The 20,218-nt window shown below is 40.7% G+C and overlaps 1 protein-coding gene across 3 annotated transcripts in view; it reads right to left on the bottom strand.

Moving 5' to 3' along the window:
• LOC126334791 (uncharacterized) overlaps positions 1-20,218 on the bottom strand; it is a 176,137-nt gene that overhangs the window by 71,273 nt on the left and 84,646 nt on the right. For 2 of the 3 annotated variants that reach the window (XR_007564777.1, XM_049997417.1), the window contains exon 1: positions 19,198-19,454. The exons of the other annotated variant lie outside the window; for it this stretch is intronic. Coding sequence is in view for 1 of the 2 variants with exons in the window: in XM_049997417.1 (XP_049853374.1) it covers positions 19,198-19,388 (191 nt within the window). In the remaining variant the exon portion in view is untranslated. Of the gene's footprint in view, positions 1-19,197; positions 19,455-20,218 lie in introns of those variants that run through there. 3 annotated transcript variants of the gene reach the window in all.

The raw sequence follows: 20,218 nt of genomic DNA, 5'->3' as shown, positions 1-20,218 counted from the left end.
CCATTAATACCACAGGAGCAAAATTAGTAAGAAATGTTCATTTTTTCATGTTACTCACGCACATGTTGAGCTTGACTTTTCCATCAAGTTGAAATCACCTTTCAGTGTTGTTGATCAAAGCACTGTGTTCAGAGCTCAAGTAAATGTAATAGGTTTTGTTTTGTCATGATTCAGCTTCATCCACTAAGTGAAAAATGAGAAAGAGATGGAGGGCTACACATAATGAAAATAATGGTGGTAACAGCCAAGTTTGCTGTCAGGGGTAGATAAGTTATTATATAAAGATTTACACTGCTTGTGAAGAAGCAAGCTGGGATAGTTTTACTTCCTCTCTTGTTTTCCCAATTGCCTCCTTAAATTCGTTTTATCAATTTTAACTGATTATCTTTAATGCACATGAGTGTAATCTGTATTTTAATAAAAGAGAAAGGTTGGCCCTTAGTCTCAAAGAAAATAACACCAGATCTAATTTTCTGCTTACTTTTACTGTGTAACTGATTTTCTAATTTATTTTGACTATTCCTAGTTAGCATCTTTTGTTAAAGGGTGAAATCAGTAATTGTTTCACAACTTAAGTTCTACTATTCACGTATAAACAAATATAAATACTGTAATAATTGTAAACATTTGGAAGATGAAATACTAATAATCTTAAACTATATATTTGGCTCTATTTGAAAACATGTTAGCAAAACTAGCCCTTAATTAATTCCAAAGTAATTAACAGTTCTGTCAAATGTACTGTTTGCATAACAATATTTGTTGATTTCATCATTTACACAAAGAATTCAGTCTAATGTTTGTAGTAGGAGAAACTGTTAAAAAGAAAGAATTTTTGATGTATTCAGTTAATTTAATGAGTTAAGTTTTAATCATAATTTCTGTAAATTTAACTTAAAACAATGCGTTACTTCAGTACCTATTATTGTGAGAATATATAAAGGCCCAGTTTTTGGTCATGAGTCAGTCAGTCTTCGACCGAGTTTCAGACAAGGAACCTGTGTTGGTTAGAACAACAACACTGCATCAACTTAACATTGAAATAAGTGTTACAGAACTAGGCTGTGTGTAAAAACAATGACAGAGTCGGCTCCATAAAAACCTTTCTGTTCTTCAAGAACTGTGAAATCTGTGGTTAAGTTTTTACTGCTTGTAGACATACAACAGTTAACTATTGTAGCAGTATGTTGATGTTTGCCTGCAACCTTTTAATGAGTCTTTTGTAAAGTTAAAACAGTAGTGCATTGGTTATATAATAGTGTAATAGTGGGTGGTTGTGAACATTGAAAGTAAAAGACTGTGAAACGCAAATGTGCATCTCTGGGATACATCATTTACAGTAGACAGTAGTTGCAGTTCTACCCCCCATTTTTTCAGCCAGTATGTCAACACTGAGGACAACAAACAAAGAGACAAAGCAGGGGCAGGGAGTGCCAGTTGTCTATATAGAATGCATATTTATAACATCAATAAGTTTTGCTTTGACCACACAGATGAATGTTACTGAATCTGACTCTCTACCTTAAACAAATCAATGTCCAATAGTAAAAAAAAATGTTGTGTTCTGAATAAAAAATAAAAGAAGAAAGAAAATTAAATAGTTAGGCAATTATGGTAATTATGGATACAGGTGTAACCAACAGTATCTAATATTTCAAAATTGAATTAATTCTGTAATTCACAGTTAATCAAGGATGGGAAGTGAATAACACATGCATAAACAGAGGATAATTGGAAATGTTTGACTTGGGGATAGGATTACTAGAGTGCTGGCAAGTGAGATAAGAATTATTTAAGAATAGAGAGCAGTGTCAACAAACTTAGAAAAAGAGTAAAAATAAGTAGGAGGGTAGTGAAGATAGTAGTAACTTGAATAGTGAAAAGGAAACATGCTTCATTAGAGGATGATTAGAGGAGGAAGCTTATTTGAATTATAATGTTATGTACTATGAAAATACAAAATTCATGAAGAAAACCATCCTGCTTGTAGGTTATGTAGGAAAGAGGTTAATCAAAAGTAAGAATTGAATCCAGTTATAGAGTGGGATAAAGGGATAGGATTCTATGTGACAACTGATGGAACTAGGTACACAATTACAATGGAGAAAGGGAGAACTCAACGGCAAAAGACAAATTTTCCACCTTTCATCTAGATGTCTATGTAGTGCATGTTACGGTGTCCTTTATTTTCTAACTTCAATATTTGAGCTCTCACCCTCCAGTATTGTTTGAATTATTCTTGTGGCAGAACTGCCAGAAAATATTAATATCTTCGCTTTTTTGTACGTCATTTTACTTACTTTGGTTGTTGACTAGTTGGTGTGATACATTCATCACGACTGTCACCGTGATTGTCAAAAACTATTTCTTTGTGTTTTGATTTATCGTGTGTGAATAAAATATTACGCAGTGAAAGTAAATGGTGTTTTCTGTGTTATAAGTATAAAACTCGCCATACTGGTGACCTCCGACGTGCAACATAGTCCGATTCAACAACGTGGCCATTTACTTAAACATCTCCACATTGCTCACCTTCCGCTCCTTTCAGACTACAACACGATACTAAAGGTGCCTCTACACTGCCTTTCTATGGTTTCCTATCACAACGCCACCAACAACTGAGATAAAATTGGAAGATAAGTACAACGCCGTGGAGTTTTCTCTGCCACCAACAATGCCGTTGTGGACTTGTTCAACATCGTCAGTGATGTCACCTGCTATGAAACCTTTTTCTACGTTCATCTATAACAAACCGATTATGAGTGCTGTGCCTAAATTTGTGACTCACAGTGCGTCGTATGTACAACCTCCTGTGACATGTAGTGTGCAACAGTGCCCAACACTATGAACCTCACAGACTTTTTGAGCCCACAGATCACTTGGAGCTCCCCATATATTGCTGATAATTCGGTTTTCGACACATTCTCACTACAAAAACAGATGGGTACAAATTTCACTGACAACAATTATTGGTTGGACAGTCGTCCCGCCCTGAGTGTTTCCGCAGCCCCGGCTGCACCTCCCGCGCCAGCCATGTTTAAACCAGCCGCCGCGAGTGACAGCTTCATAAACACTCCACCACTCCCATCCGCTGTGCTATCAAATCTGTTACATCCACAACACAAGAGTGAGAAAATTCCTAAATTACCAAGGTTCACGATCGACAATCCGCATACGTGGTTTATTTTGGCAGAGACTATATTCACCGCCCTAAACATTGATTCAGACAGTGCTAAATTTATTGCGCTTATTAATGCCCTAGAGGACCACGCTGAGTGGATACAGGACTTAGTGCTGTCGAGGGCCCCCGCAAATCGTTACGCACTGGCAAAGCAACAGATCTGCGAACGTCTAGCTAAGACTACGCAAGAGTCTGTTTTATACATACTGCAAGATGTACATCTCAAAGACTCAATTCCTTCACAACTGTGATGACGTATCAGAGCAGTCTTCGATAGCAAAACTATGACTGATGAAGCTTTACTTTCTTTCTGGGTTGCAAAGCTGCCGCAAGCTATCCAACTGCAGCTCCTATCACACGACCAGGAACCTCTACAAGTGAAATTATTGCTGGCCGACGCCGCATATAAGATAATCAACAGAAGAAAGTTATCTACTGTGTCCCCCTCAATATTACGCCTCCCCCGCATGGCAGAGGCCAATCTTTCCAAAACAACAGACAGAGTACACTGGCTGAGCACCAGATTCCACACCGTCCTTCACCATCCCACTCCACAGCTTCAAGTGACGTCCTTCACCCGGTAACAACACAGGATCAGCTAGTTTATCCTCTCTGCTGGTATCACTCCGTTTATGGTAATACAGCCAGGAATTGCCGCTCACCTTGTGCAATGCATCCAAACACCCACGGCGGGCCGCTATAGGTGCACCGGTCCGCACTGTGACGTCAAGTCGCCTAACAGCTAGCACTTCCAAATTATTCTATCGGACTTTTGTATATCCAGGATATAACTTCTCAGAAACGGTTTTTAGTGGACACTGGTGCTGATGTGAGCGTCATTACACATTCAATGGTCACTTCTACAATCAAGCATTTACCTCACCAATTCAGAGCAGCCAAAAATTCCTCATTAAAGGTTTATGGTGTAACGCAACTTCACATTTACTTCGATGATACACATAATTATGAATGGACATTTTTGGTAGAAGAAATCGATGAGCCAGTATTAGGATTGGACTTATTAACTGCTCATAACTTTTCCTTGGACCTAATTACACCTGCCCTCTGCTCAGTGGATATGAAACAAAAATTTTCGGCGAGATTTTCCCCATCCACGCCGACAGAATGCAGGTCGAATACGTCCTGTCAACAAGACATAGAGACAGTTTCTATTCTATCTGAGGAAGTCAAAGCTGCCGTAGTGAACTTAGTTACGCAACGCCTTGAAATCGACCAACTGTCTGAAGACAATGCAAGGCTACTTCAACGTCGTGATGCCCTGTCTGATGAATCGCACGGGTTTAGAGAGGAGATCAGGCTTAAAAGTAATAACATGCACAAAACTACATGGGACCTGCATACCGCACGGCTGTTTATACGCAGCCACAGCAGCGCCTGCCACAACCCGGACAGTGAAGACGGCAACCCACCCAGCAACCCCCCACCCTACTCTTCACCGTCCTCCTCTCATCAAAAGACAGAGGCGACAGCTGTTACAGGCAACGCCACACATGCGCACGCAATGATTCCTTCGTGCAGTGACACCATAGTCAATAGAACCCTGCAGGCTGTTGCACAGTGCAGCACCGCAGACAACACTGCAGCTTTCACTGAACTACCGTTCAATGATAACGTGTTTCAGGTTAGTTCCCTTTCATACTTACCGTGCACCGACGATAACGTCATGTCTTCTTGTGGCCCTCCACGTATTTCGGCCACACGTATTCACAAAATCAAGGCCATTACTATGAGAGTCTGTCACAGGCTTAACACAACTGAGGGACCTCCTGTCTGTTCTCGCCCCTGACGCCTCAATGCAAAAAAACTTACTGCTGCCAAAGAATGTATTAATGAACTTTTACGCTTGGGTATAGTCTGACCCTCGGGAATGCGTGGTCTTCCCCAATACATGTCGTTCCCAAAAAGGACAATTACTTTTACTCTGTGGAGACTATAGGCATTTGAACGCTAGAACAATATTTGATATCTACCCTGTCACACACCTCCACGACTTTTCACAATCCATGTTCGGTGCCAACTTTTACTCTGTGTTAGACTGCAAAAAGGCATACCATCAGATTCTGATGCACCCAGAAGATATCCCCAAAACCGCTATATCACCCCATTTGGACTACACTCCTGGAAATGGAAAAAAGAACACATTGACACCGGTGTGTCAGACCCACCATACTTGCTCCGGACCCTGCGAGAGGGCTGTACAAGCAATGATCACACGCACGGCACAGCGGACACACCAGGAACCGCGGTGTTGGCCGTTGAATGGCGCTAGCTGCGCAGCATTTGTGCACCGCCGCCGTCAGTGTCAGCCAGTTTGCCGTGGCATACGGAGCTCCATCGCAGTCTTTAACACTGGTAGCATGCCGCGACAGCGTGGACGTGAACCGTATGTGCAGTTGACAGACTTTGAGTGAGGGCGTATAGTGGGAATGCGGGAGGCCGGGTGGACGTACCGCCGAATTGCTCAACACGTGGGGCGTGAGGTCTCCACAGTACATCGATGTTGTCGCCAGTGGTCGGCGGAAGGTGCACGTGCCTGTCGACCTGGGACCAGACCGCAACGACGCACGGATGCACGCCAAGACCGTAGGATCCTACGCAGTGCCGTAAGGGACCACACCGCCACTTCCCAGCAAATTAGGGACACTGCTGCTCCTGGGGTATCGGCGAGGACCATTCGCAACTGTCTCCATGAAGCTGGGCTACGGTCCCACACACCGTTAGGCCGTCTTCCGCTCACGCCCCAACATCGTGCAGCCCGCCTCCAGTGGTGTCGCGACAGGCGTGAATGGAGGGACGAATGGAGACGTGTCATCTTCAGCAATGAGAGTCGCTTCTGCCTTGGTGCCAATGATGGTCGTATGCGTGTTTGGCGCCGTGCAGGTGAGCGCCACAATCAGGACTACATACGACCGAGGCACACAGGGCCAACACCCAGCATCATGGTGTGGGGAGCGATCTCCTACACTGGCCGTACACCTCTGGTGATTGTCGAGGGGACACTGAATAGTGCACGGTACATCCAAACCGTCATCGAACCCATCATTCTACCATTCCTAGACCGGCAAGGGAACTTGCTGTTCCAACAGGACAATGCACGTCCGCATGTATCCCGTGCCACCCAACGTGCTCTAGAAGGTGTAAGTCAACTACCCTGGCCAGCAAGATCTCCGGATCTGTTCCCCATTGAGCATGTTTGGGACTGGATGAAGCGTCGTCTCATGCGGTCTGCACGTCCAGCACGAACGCTGGTCCAACTGAGGCACCAGGTGGAAATGGCATGGCAAGCCGTTCCACAGGACTACATCCAGCATCTCTACGATCGTCTCCATGGGAGAATAGCAGCCTGCATTGCTGCGAAAGGTGGATATACACTGTACTAGTGCCGACATTGTGCATGCTCTGTTGCCTGTGTCTATGTGCCTGTGGTTCTGTCAGTGTGATCATGTGATGTATCTGACCCCAGGAATGTGTCAGTAAAGTTTCCCCTTCCTGGGACAATGAATTCACGGTGTTCTTACTTCAATTTCCATGAGTGTATATGAATGTTTGTTTATGCCTTATGGATTGAAGAATGCCACTGAGACATGGCAAAGATTCATCATCACCATTCTACATGGCCTTAATTTTTGCTATGCCTACCTAGACGACATTATTATTTTCTCCACAACTGCAGAGGAACACAAACAACACCTCCAACAGGTTTTTGATAGATTGGCAAGACACGGAGTTGAGATTAATCATGACAAATCCCAACTGGAGAATCCAGAGGTTATTTTCCTGGGACATTTGGTCAATTATGAGGGTATTCGTCCCACCTCAGATAGAGTACAACAAATACTTGACCGTCCCCTCCCTCAAACATATTAAGAGTTATGTAGATACGTCAGAAAGGTAAATTTTTTTAGTCTCCAAATTCCACATGTGGCATCTCTTCAAGCCCCACTCACTGTGGCCTTAAAGGGAAAGAATACCACAGGTGACAGACACAGAATGGGATCAGACCATGCAGCGAGCCTTCGACTCGCTTAAGTATGCCTTAGTGAACGCTATTACCCTGTCTCACCCTCAGCCTGACACCTCCCTGGCAATAACCACAGACGCTAGCGATAATGCCATTGGCGCAGTTTTGCAACAGACCCTACTAACAGGTACTACACCCCTGCGTTTCTTTTCAAAAATCTCACCGAAACGCAAAGAAAGTGGTCCACATTTGATCGCGAACTTTACGCAATTTATGAGGCCGTAAAGTATTTTCGTACAGATATTGGAGCCCGACTTGTGAAAGTTTACACAGATCACAAGCCCCTTGTCGAGGCTCTCCGCAAACCAGCATTAGATGTACTACCCAGAAGGTTTCGGCATATGGATTTAGTATTACAATATGTTTCAGACTTTCAATATATCAGGGGTAATGACAATGTTGCAGCAGACTACCTGTCACGCCTGTCCTCCCTGAAGACAGCTATTGATCCTCACTGCTTACACGAGCTCCATCTATCCGATCCAGAGATACAGTACCTTCTATCTGACTCTGATACTTCCTTACAAATTTCTCTACTTCCCTTCCCTAATGATGACTGCTTTTTGTATTGTGACATTAAAACAGATCATCCTCGTCCTATAGTACCTAAAGCTCTTAGGAAAGACGTTTTGGACACAATCCACAATCTCGCTCACCCGAGCATTCGCGAGACTAAGTGCCTCATTACAGAGAGATACTTTTGGCCTAATGTAAAAAGAGATTGTAATCGGTGGGGGAGAGCATGCATACCTTGCCAGAGAGCCAAAATACACAAACATACTAAGCCCCCATTAGGCAAATTTACTGTGCCCTCAGGTAGATTCGGTCATGTCCACTTGAACATTGTTGGTCCGTTACCGATATCTAACAATTTCCGTTACTTACTGACCACGATAGATCGTACCACACATTGGGCCGAGGTTATCCCCATCGTGGACATTACAGCCGACACTGTAGCTAACGCTTTTGTCCACCATTGGCTTTCTCGTTTTGGTTGCCCTACTTCACTTACCACAGACCAGGGGAGATAATTTGAATCTAGTCTGTTTAATTGCCTCTGTCAACTATGTGGTTTCAACAAATTCAGAACTACAGCCTATCACCCGCAATCTAACGGCCTAATAGAACGATGGCACCGTACTCTGAAGGTCGCTCTCATGTGTCATTCTTCCCCTTGGACTGAGGCACTCCCCTCGGTCCTATTAGGGTTGAGGACGGTTTTCAAAGAAGACCTTAAAGCATCAGTTGCTGAGATGGTATACAGAGAAAACCTCACACTTCCGGTGGATTTTCTTGATGATCCTCCTCTGCTTCCCGAGGATCAACTTCCCGAGTTGGTATGACAGGTTCGACAGCATATCACCAAGTTACGTTTTCTACAACCTTGATCGCATGCTACCCGTCTGGTTTTTATTCACCCACACCTCAGTTCTTGTAACTATGTGATGCTTAAAAAAGACGCCGTGCATCCACCCCTTGCTCCACCCTACACTGGCCCATACCGGGTCCTGTCACGCTCTGAAAATACTTATACGATTCTCTTTAAGAACAAACCATCTGTCGTGTCCATTGAGTGATTGAAGCCAGCATGGATCCTTAACGACACTGACATACACGATAATGAATCTGTTTCGCAAGAAACTTCAGAGGCCTGTCCTAACCCTTCTCCACAAGCTTATCAAACTCTCTCTGCAAGTCAAGGCCCTCCTCTTCTGTACTTCACATCTCCGTGTGCCTGCAGTAATGAACTAGTGTTTCAAGTGAACTTGAGTGACTATGATGTGGACTCTATAAAAATATAACTTGTAGACACTTTTCTTTTTTTATTTGAAAATCAAAACAATTCTGTGCCATCTGACCAGAAAGACATTAAGCTATTACAGTGCTTCAATGTGGCTCCTGGTACTTCGCAAAATGACATTTCAGCCTATGTAGATTCCAATAATGTTTTATTTATAAAAGTAACCCCCCCCCCTTCCCCTTCATCTCCCGAATCATCCTACCCCTATTGCCATCACCCGTGCTGACTGCACTGTACGGCCACCTCTCAGACTTCAAGATTACATCATGCCTTATATGTTTACCTTCCCTTTATCACTTACTCCTCATCACTCCTCCTATGCACTCCGTGCTCCTCGGGGGGAGTGGGGGTGGGGGGGGGGGGAGTGGGGGGGGGGAAGTTGTTCTGTGGCAGAAGTGCCAGAAAAAATTAATGTCTTTGCTTTATTGTACTTTGTTTTACTTACTTTGGTTGTTGACTAGATGGCGTGAGACATTCGTCATGACTGTTACCGTGAATGTCGAAAACTATCTCTTTGTGTTTTGATTTATCATGTGCCAATAAAATATTATGTAGTGAAAGTAAATGGTGTTTTTTGTGTTATAAGTATAACAACCAAAGAAAGCAGGTGCTGACAGATGTGAAAATTACCGAACTATCAGTTTAATAAGCCACGGCTGCAAAATACTAACGCGAATTCTTTACAGACGAATGGAAAAACTGGTAGATGCAGACCTCGGGGAGGATCAGTTTGGATTCCGTCGAAATGTTGGAACACGTGAGGCAATACTGACCTTACGACTTATCTTAGAAGAAAGATTAAGAAAAGGCAAACCTACGTTTCTAGCATTTGTAGACTTAGAGAAAGCTTTTGACAATGTTGACTGGAATACTCTTTTTCAAATTCTAAAGGTGGCAGGGGTAAAATACAGGGAGCGAAAGGCTATTTATAATTTGTACAGAAACCAGATGGCAGTAATAAGAGTCGAGGGGCATGAAAGGGAAGCAGTGGTTGGGAAAGGAGTGAGACAGGGTTGTAGCCTCTCCCCGATGTTATTCAATCTGTATATTGAGCAAGCAGTAAAGGAAACAAAAGAAAAATTTGGAGTAGGTATTAAAATTCATGGAGACGAAGTAAAAACTTTGATGTTCGCCGATGACATTGTAATTCTGTCAGAGACGGCAAAGGACTTGGAAGAGCAGTTGAACGGAATGGACAGTGTCTTGAAAGGAGGATATAAGATGAACATTAACAAAAGCAAAACGAGGATAATGGAATGTAGTCAAATTAAATCGGGTGACGCTGAGGGAATTAGATTAGGAAATGAGACACTTAAAGTAGTAAAGGAGTTTTGCTATTTAGGAAGTAAAATAACTGATGATGGTCGAAGTAGAGAGGATATAAAATGTAGACTGGCAATGGCAAGGAAAGCGTTTCTGAAGAAGAGAAATTTGTTAACATCGAATATAGATTTATGTATCAGGAAGTCGTTTCTGAAAGTATTTGTTTGGAGTGTAGCCATGTATGGAAGTGAAACATGGACGATAACTAGTTTGGACAAGAAGAGAATAGAAGCTTTCGAAATGTGGTGCTACAGAAGAATACTGAAGATAAGGTGGATAGATCACGTAACTAATGAGGAGGTATTGAATAGGATTGGGGAGAAGAGACGTTTGTGGCACAACTTGACTAGAAGAAGGGATCGGTTGGTAGGACATGTTTTGAGGCAGCAAGGGATCACAAATTTAGCATTGGAGGGCAGCGTGGAGGGTAAAAATCGTAGAGGGAGACCGAGAGATGAGTACACTAAGCAGATTCAGAAGGATGTAGGTTGCAGTAGGTACTGGGAGATGAAGCAGCTTGCACAGGATAGAGTAGCATGGAGAGCTGCATCAAACCAGTCTCAGGACTGAAGACAACAACAACAACAAGTATAACACTCGCCATACTCTGAAACATGTCTGTAAAAAATGTTCACAGATGTCACTGTGACATAACCTCAGCTTATCAATACTTGCAATACAGGCAGTTGTTTATATGTTACTTATCATGTTGCATGTATAAGATACTTTATTGTCACATAACAGGTTTTTATAGAATCATTCGATTGAGAACATTTGTGACTAGTCAGTTTTTGAACTAAGCTGTTACAGTATTTTTATACTACAGGAAATACATAATACATACATTGCTTATTATAATAAAAATACAACATTATATTTTAAATCTTCACACACCTATATGGAGTATGGATGTACTGAACGGAATACAAACCGCCATTCAAACTATAATTCTATATCTAAACATGAATATACAGTGAACATGTATACATTGTATCTATATGGCTTTGAAAGTATACCATTTGTACTTGTATCATTACTCCCTATTCCTATTTATAAATTCTTCTAAACTATAACATTTGATTTTTATTCATTTAGAAATCCTTCTAGACTATAACAACATTTGCTTTTTAGGTATGTGCCAATGGTCTTCAATGTGGATTTCTCAGATATTGACATTATCTTATTTCTGATCTTCAGAGCCATGTAATATGGAATATATTCATATAGTGTGTGTCTGTGACAAGGTAGCATGTATTTCAATTTATGTCTAGTATCATAGGCATGAGTCAATGTATTTCCTTCAAACTGATGCAAGTTTTTCTGTTCAAAGAGAAGTATTTCATATATGAAGATGGAAGGGATTGTCATGAAGTCCAGGCTTTCAAATAGTGGTTTGCATGAATGTCTGCCATTATTTACGGTCATTCCTTTGATTTTCTTTTTTTTTTCAAAAAGAAAAAAAAAAAGGATTTGAAGGAGGTTTGTCTTTTCAGCACCCCAAAAAATTATTCCATATCTTATAACTGTTATGAAATACACATGGTACACAATTTTCTTCACCGTTAAATCTGTTACTTTGTATAGTACCCTCTTTGCATAAACTAAACTATTTAATCTCTTCAGTAAACTGTCCACATGGCCAGTCCATTGCAAGTTTTTATTTAAAGTTATCCCAAGAAATTTTACAGAATCAACTGTGGTCAGTTCTTTACCTGAATATTCTATTTGTGATATACATTCAGTAGTTTGTTTGGTGCTGAAGTGTATGATTTGGGTTTTTTCAAGATTTAAATTCATAGCATTATTTTTATCCATTGTTCAAGATCTTGTAGAGTTTGTTTTGTGGTCCATACTAATTCATAAGTGTTTTTGCAGCAGACTACAGCAGTTGAGTCATCTGCGTAAAGTATTGTATCTGTATTTACTTTGCTAGGCATGTCGTTTATGAAATATAAGAACACAAGTGGTCCTAATATCAAGCCCTGGGGCACGCCTGCTTATATTTCTTTCCATCTAGAGCAAGTTTTCTCTCTATTTTGATGTGTCACCACCCATTGGTGTCTGTTTTTGAGATAAGATGAAAACCATCTTATAGATTTTCCATGGAAGCCATAGGTGCCCAATTTTTGGAGCAATAGCTTATGGTTTACTGTGTCAAATGCCTTTGGGAGGTCACAAAAAATACCAGATAGACTTCGTTTGTTGTTGAGGCATTTACTTACTTTAAAGATTAGTTCATTTACAGCTTTTTAAGTGTTTCGTCCCTTCGTAAACCCATATTGTTATTGAGAATAATATTACCTTCTTTATTGTACTTATCTAACTGATTACATACTATTCGTTCAACTGTTTTAGAGAAAACTGGGAGTATAGACACTGGGCAGACGTTTACTAAATCACCTTGTTTTCCCTTTTTGTAGATTGGACAAACTTCAGCATATTTCAGTCTGTCTGGAAAGCAGCCCTCACCAGTTGACTGGTTTATTATTTTATGGAGTTGAGGTGCAACGCTGTCACTTCCTGCCTTTATGATATTTGTTGGAATTTCATCCCAGACCACAGATTTATGATTTTTTTTAGGGATTATGTGATGTTAGCTACTTCCTGACATGATATTGCAGTAAATTTAAATTCTCTTGATTCCTGCAGTACTGCATCAGGTCTTATTTGTGGAAGCAAGAAGTTATGAATTTTATTTGTGGTTATGAAGAACTTTTTAAATTCTTCACAGATGTGCTGAGTGTTAGTAACAGTATTCTCACCAATTTCTAGTTTGTAATTAAAATGTTTTGTTTCTTCAGTACCTGTTTCTTTCTTGACAACGTGCCATATTGCTTTTGATTTATTTGAGGCATTAGCTATATATTTACTGTTTGCCATTTGTTTTCCTTGTTTAACTACCTGATCAAATATTTTTTTGTATTTGATTTTGTACCTAATAAATTCAGCATCATGATTGGTTTTCGCTTCCTTATGCATTTCCCTCTTTCTAATACTAGAGAACCTGATAACTTCCGCAATCTATGTCTTACTTTTATTGTATTTATCATTTGTTGAAAATGTTCTTGAATTCAGATATGGAAGTGTTGTAATTATTTTTTACTGAATACTGTTTGCTGAAGGTCCAGTGGGTTTCCTTTAATTTCAAGATAAATGTGTTTATATTTGGTTGGCTGAAATTTCTGACCAATTTCACTGTGGGGTTATATGTTTTGTCTATGTATGGCAATGACATAAAAAGTGCTGAGTGATCAGATATTCCTAATTCTAATACATGTTTTTGTATTCCCATAATTTTTGCTGCTCACTATATTACCAATGCTTGTGGCATAAGTGGCTGTTACCCTGGTGTACTTAGTAAAATTTGGTGTTAAGCCGTTTGCAGCCAACAAATCCTTCAGGGTGGTAACAAATCTGTTTTCATCTCTTATTTCTATATTAAAAGCAGAGCAAATTACAATCTTTTTATATGGTTTTCCTACCTTCCACCTACTTAGCAGAGCATTACATGTCAGGGACACAGGAAAAGGAAGAATTCCAATCACTGCAACAATTGAGGACAGTGGATGGCTCATTGTCATACCAAAGTTACAGAATGGTTCTGATGAAGCACAAGTAAATGCTGTTAGTAATGCATTAATGCACTGAGGTACTGAAGACAATTAAAAAATCTCCTCAAACACTTGTTATCTTAATGGGGCACGCATCTTACATGAACACAAATTGGATAGGGAGTTGTCATATTACCCTTGCCATCATCACACACACTGTAGGAAAAAAAAATCACAACATGAAGGAGCTGTGTGGCTTAAGCAAAAGTTGGTAGGTGTTGGTAGGTGCATCAAAGATTGTGTCTCTTCAAATTTTGCACCAGTCACATAATAGCAGCAATAATAGTGCACTATGAGGATGCAAATCAAGTTTGCTTTAATTACACACTGCAATGGTCGTGAGCATAAGTTATCTTTGAGATTGAATGTGGTGATTTTATGTTACTCAAAAAGGCCTTTAAGATAACAAACATGCCATTATCAACATTTCACTGAGTTTGAAAGAAGTTGTCTAATAGGGATATGAGAATTTGAATGTTCATTCTGTGATACTGCAGAAAGACTTGGCAGGAACAAACCCAATGTACATGATTGCTGGTGGCAATGGTCACAATAGTGTAAGGTCACAAGAAAACTGAACTCCAGATGGCCAAGAGACCAGGAGAGAACACCATTATGTCAAACATATGACCTTGGTGCAGCATACTACATCTGCAGTAGCAATCTGAGCACCAGTTGGCATCACACTGACACAATGAACTGTTAGAAATTGGTTACTTCACAGACAGCTCCAAGTCAGACACCCAGTAGCATGCATTCCACTGCTCCCAAACCACTGCCTTTTGTGATTTGAGTGGTGTCAAGTAAGAGTTCATTGGAGGGCAGGATGGAGATCTCTTGGGTTTTCTGATGAAAGCTGGTTCTGCCTCAGTGCCAGTGATAGTCGTGTGTTGGTTAGGAGGCTGGTTGATGGTCTGAAACCAACCTGTCTGCATGCTGGACACACTGGAGTTATGGTCTAGGGCACGATTCCATGTGACAGCAGGTGCACTCTCGTGTACCCTGACTGCAAATTTGTGCATCAGTTTGGTAATACAACATGTTGTGCTGCCATACATGAACAGCATTCAAGAGGATTTTTCCAACAGGATAATGCTCGCCCACATACCACACAACATGCTCTATCTGCTCAGTTACAACATCCATCTCCTATTGGGGACATATGTGACGTTATTGGACAACAGATCCAGCATCATCTACAAACAGATTAACTGTCCCTGTATGGAGCAACCAAGTGCAACAGATGTGGAACTCCATCCCATAAACTGCGATCTGGCTCCTGCACAACACAATGCATGCACATTTGCATGTTTGCATGGAACATCCTCGTGGTTACATCGTTGGATGAGTACGTTTAAGGATGTTGAGGTGGGAACATCTGACCCGCATGACAAACAAAGAGTTGGACATCCTGAGACATCAACCACCGAGTTTCACAAGCAGAATGTCGACAAATTGATTCAGGATGATCGTCATATCACTCAGAGAGAAATTGCAAGCACAATCAGCATTTCACAAGAATGTGTGGGTCACGTTATTGCTTTGCTTGGCCATCGAAAGATCTGTGCACAATGGGTACCCCGGATGCTGACTCCTGAAATGAAATCGCACAGACTGGAATTTTGCCAGGAATGCCTCAAATGTTATGAGCATGAAGACACACAGTACTGACATCAACACAATCAACACACACTGATTTCATTCTCTGATGAATCTCCTTTGGGATGACACCTTCTGCTGTCATGAATTCAATGAATGCAGTTTGCTTAAATCGCATTGACCGACTGTCCGTGCAGGGTTCCATATTTTACACTGTAACAACACAACTGTTCAGTGCTAAGGCTTCCCACCAGCTGAAGCTGTAGAGAAGAGGCTACGGAACAAGCCAGTACCTGCCGCATACCAATGCTCCCAACTATTGAAGAGTTGCGAAGACGGAGGCATTAATTTTCAGTGAACCCTCGTACATTATGTAACAAGCAATTCTGACATATCGGTTTTCAAACATTTGAGAAAAAACTGGAAAAGTATCAATGTCAATAATTTTGACACTAGTCAGAAAGAGTGTGGGTTTGTCACTACTGGATCATAAATCAAGGAGATGTTAGATTTTTATGAAACTGAATTAGATAAACCAACAGTTGGGGTGATTATGTGAACTCACAGAGCTCTGTGTAATATTTCTGGGAGAAGACATTGGAAAAGAACTGAAAATTTACCATCTTGAAGCAAATCATCAAGCAAGACAGATGGCAAGAGCAATCTATTGCTTAAAAATGATCCTGCTAAGATCACAGCTTGAACTATCCAGTGAAAATAAGAATTCATTGAGAGATGTCTCTCTTAATTGCAAGCATATAAATCAAGCAGTGGCTTCAGTGCAGTGGAGCTGTAAAAGCTCCTCATCCAGATCTCTGCTTCTTAAAAGATTTGAAATCATATGAAAGAGCTGGATTGGAATCATTAGCCAACCGAGATGTCATCGCTTACAAGACCTGGCATTGTGGAATAGATGCTAAGCCCCAATCTAGACCTAGTTATGTATATAGTAATATGCCCTTTACATTGTATACCCACTCCTCTTGTAAAGTTAGTAATGATGAAAAAATACATGTATGGATGAAAGGACTTGGTGTACTAGCTGAGAATGTAACTGTAACTGGTGATGTAACCTTGTATTATAATTATTAATAAAGTGTGATCTGTAGCGTCAGCCATTAACTGGGGAGTGTACATCATGAACCGGGGGCTCAAGGATGGAACAGTTTTTAAAAAATCGCAAACATAGTGCTGCGTTGGCCGCTGACCACCTGCGAGGCTGCATGATGCAACCCGCCTGGGTCGGCTATCACGCGGGAGCGCGCGCTGCTAGAACACCTACAGTGTGCGTCCGGATAACGCTCTCACACCAGCCCTCGCAGTGGCCAATTCCGTTATGAGCACTGTTATGTAATCAAGGTCATGCGCTCAGTATAAAAGCGGCCAACGCAGACCAGTGGAATCATTCCGCTGTGAGCTTTACTGCAACAGAATTGAAACACATGGCTACATGGAATTTTAGTTATCATTTGTGGTATTCATCAGAACAGCTGTGTCTCTTATCACTCTTTGATGATGAAGTGGACATACAAACCAAAATTAAAATGGTTACAAATTTGCACAAAGATAACCCAGAAATTGAAAAGAGATGTATTCCTTTTTGTGGAGAACTGAATGGAGCATTATATGAGAAGTGTACTGTTATTCTGATTACCATTTATTATTGGTTATAATTCATTATATTACATCTCCTAAATCGCTCTTGTGTTCATTTCCAAGAAGACATTAGCCAACTTTGTGTCAAGCAAGAGCAACAATCTGTTCTCTTTGCTGAAGAATATGGACAGTACTTTTACTCAAAAATGCCCTTTGACATGCATGAGCAGCACTTCATACTTAGACACCAAAATGGTAATTAATGAGTTACAAGGTGTTAATAACACTGCTGAAAGGTGTGCTAAATTATGCAAGATTTTGATGGACCATTGACCGTAGGTGAATAGCAAAAGTAATTTTTATTGCATTATGTTCCAGAACATGGTAGACTGTACTTAGATTGCAAGGAAGAAACAATGAAAAGAAAATTTTCTCAAGAATACTAAACACATCCTAAAAAGCAAGAGGGTATTTAATTTTAATTTCATGCAGTAATCAATAATTTTACACTAACTAAAAATTACAAAACCTAAAACTCCCACAGTTAAAATTTGTAGCCGTAATCAGCAAGGGTTAATGTCATCCCATTGAGATGAAATTTTTTCCCAGGTAAATCTAATCAAACAGAAAACATTTAATGGAGAAGCGTAACATTTTTCGAACAAAAAAATTGATGCACAATAAGGCACACCCCAGTGCTTATATAGTATGTGCCTGAATCTTTCAAGAGATTAACTGGGTTGTAATTCAAGTATAGTTATTATTCAAACTATAGTTTTCGATATCCAGAATCTAATAAACCATTTAGTTTTGCTGTAAAACATTGTAATTAAGTTCATCATCTTCACATCATTGTAAAAGCTGTTACAGAACACCTAAGAAAAAAAATGCATGCAGTTCATATGTTTATTTGTGTGTATTAGCCAACTCCCAAATTTTCCTCAGTGTGAGACCATGTGTGCCAGATTCATGTGCCAATCAAAAATTCTGGATTCTAATATTTTACTGTTCGCATGCTTCTGCAGTGTCTTTCATTGATTGTGTTGATACTAGTGTGTATCATGATTTACTATGAAATTTTTGAACATTTGCAAGTACCACAATAAACTTGTACTGTCACTGTCAATAGTGGGCCTAAAATTAAACTGTGCTCTTTTAGAAATTTTTGTGAACAATATTCCTATCCTCATTCGAGAACAGTTGTTTCCTAATTTTATTGTATAATTACATGAGAAATAGAGTTATTTTTGAAAATTTTGGGATACTTACAAAAGCACACTTTTTAAAAATTTTACAGTTAGGAGTCTTGTGGATACCATAACTTTTTTGTATCAAATGAGTGTTTTTTATTTATAGTTATTGTCATAGTATATTTTGCCCTGAATTCCAGTGTCTTATCACTGTGAATAAATATACATTTCTAGATTTTTGTTTATGATTGTTATGTGCATAAGCTGTTTCATAGTAAATTTGTGTTCGTGATTCCATTTCGGTAGCACATATAATAACTAGTTTTCTCTTACAACATGAATGCATATTATCATAAATTAATGCTATTTCCAAGTACATTAGTGACTATAAGTGCAAAATGTTGTAGGGAACTAGCGATTTTCCCACACGTTTCTATTGCCTTGACAGTAATCTTGTTTTGTATACTAACTGCCTCAGTTCTTAAGGGGATAATAGTAATATTTGTAGCTCAATAGACAAAACAAAAATCAGCAGGCTTAGTTTAAAGTCCTGCAAAACAATGGAGCAGTGATAATGAGCCCCACTACAAATTCTGTTCACATAAATGAGATGAGTTGGTTTATGTTCTGACTACTGTAAAATAATAGGCAGGTGCTGCAAATACGTACAGTGGGAAAGCTTCCCAGACTTGGTGTACCAGAGATGGCAAAGTTACCTCAAGAACTATCCTCTCCTATGAATCCTGTCTCCTCTACAGTGTAGCTGACCCTGGCAGTGACATGGGACAGTTGCATTGCCAGAAGGTTGTGGGGAGAGAGTGGATGTCAAAATCAACACTTTATTTCCAACTTACTCATTGGTTCTGCAGCCTGGTTGGGAAGCTTTCACACCCTGCCCCTCAGAAGTGGGCTGGCAATCACTTAGCCAGTGGGATGTGTCCATCCAACTGGCTGCAACACATGCTGACATCTGCACTAAGCACCAGATTGCTAGGTATGTTGCATCATGCACTGCACAGACATTGGTGGTGCATACTGGAATCATACAGAGGTAGCTACACCTCAATAAATGACTTCACCCTGGTGGCCAAGCTGAGCAACAAGAGGTGCTCATCATGTTGTCAGGAGAGAGCTTTTGTGTCCGGGGTGTGACCGGCTGCCTACTGGCAGGGGTCTAACTGTGCTGTGCACCAAGTCTGGTGGGAAGTCTTAATGCAAGAAGCAGATGCCTTGGAGGGGACTCAAACCTGCAGCTGCAGCAGGCAGCTTCATGTTGTTTCGTCATCTAGCATACCCCCTACATCCTGGTGGTATTTTTGCACTGTTAATTAACCTGCTACAAAATCAGAGGTTATTTATACCACATAGCAGTGCACCTGTGCCAATGTGACACTCCTGCTCACAACATAGCAAAAACTTCACTATTTGCTGCATCTGTCTTCACAACTACTCATATGCTTTAAGCAATTTATTGCACTCACCCAAAACTTCCCCAAGCACTGCCCTGTTCTTGGCTACTCATTGCAAACCAGGAACATCTCCTATAGCCCTGTTATTTTATTTTGGAATTCCCATGCATTAAAACCTAAACTCAGCATCCATTAATAATTAGTAATCACCACATCCTCATGTCTGCCAAACAGAACTACTCCCTGCAGTTGTTGGTTCTACAGCTTCCCCACTCCACACCACACAATGAGATACAGCAGCACAATGACTAAGCATCCTTTCCATCCTCATTCTTGGTGCATAGGAACCTGAGGACAGGGACTACCATAAATCTCCCTTGCCCCTAAGGAATCTGCTATCCCCAGTCAGCATCTTCCATAACAGTAAAACTAAAGAACCCCTATTCTGATACAGAATTCATACATT

Source organism: Schistocerca gregaria, chromosome 2 (assembly GCF_023897955.1).
Source record: "Schistocerca gregaria isolate iqSchGreg1 chromosome 2, iqSchGreg1.2, whole genome shotgun sequence".
NCBI classification, from domain to species: Eukaryota; Metazoa; Arthropoda; class Insecta; order Orthoptera; family Acrididae; genus Schistocerca; species Schistocerca gregaria.
Note: the sequence above shows the minus strand (reverse complement) of the source record. Positions and strands in the feature narration are given on the sequence as shown.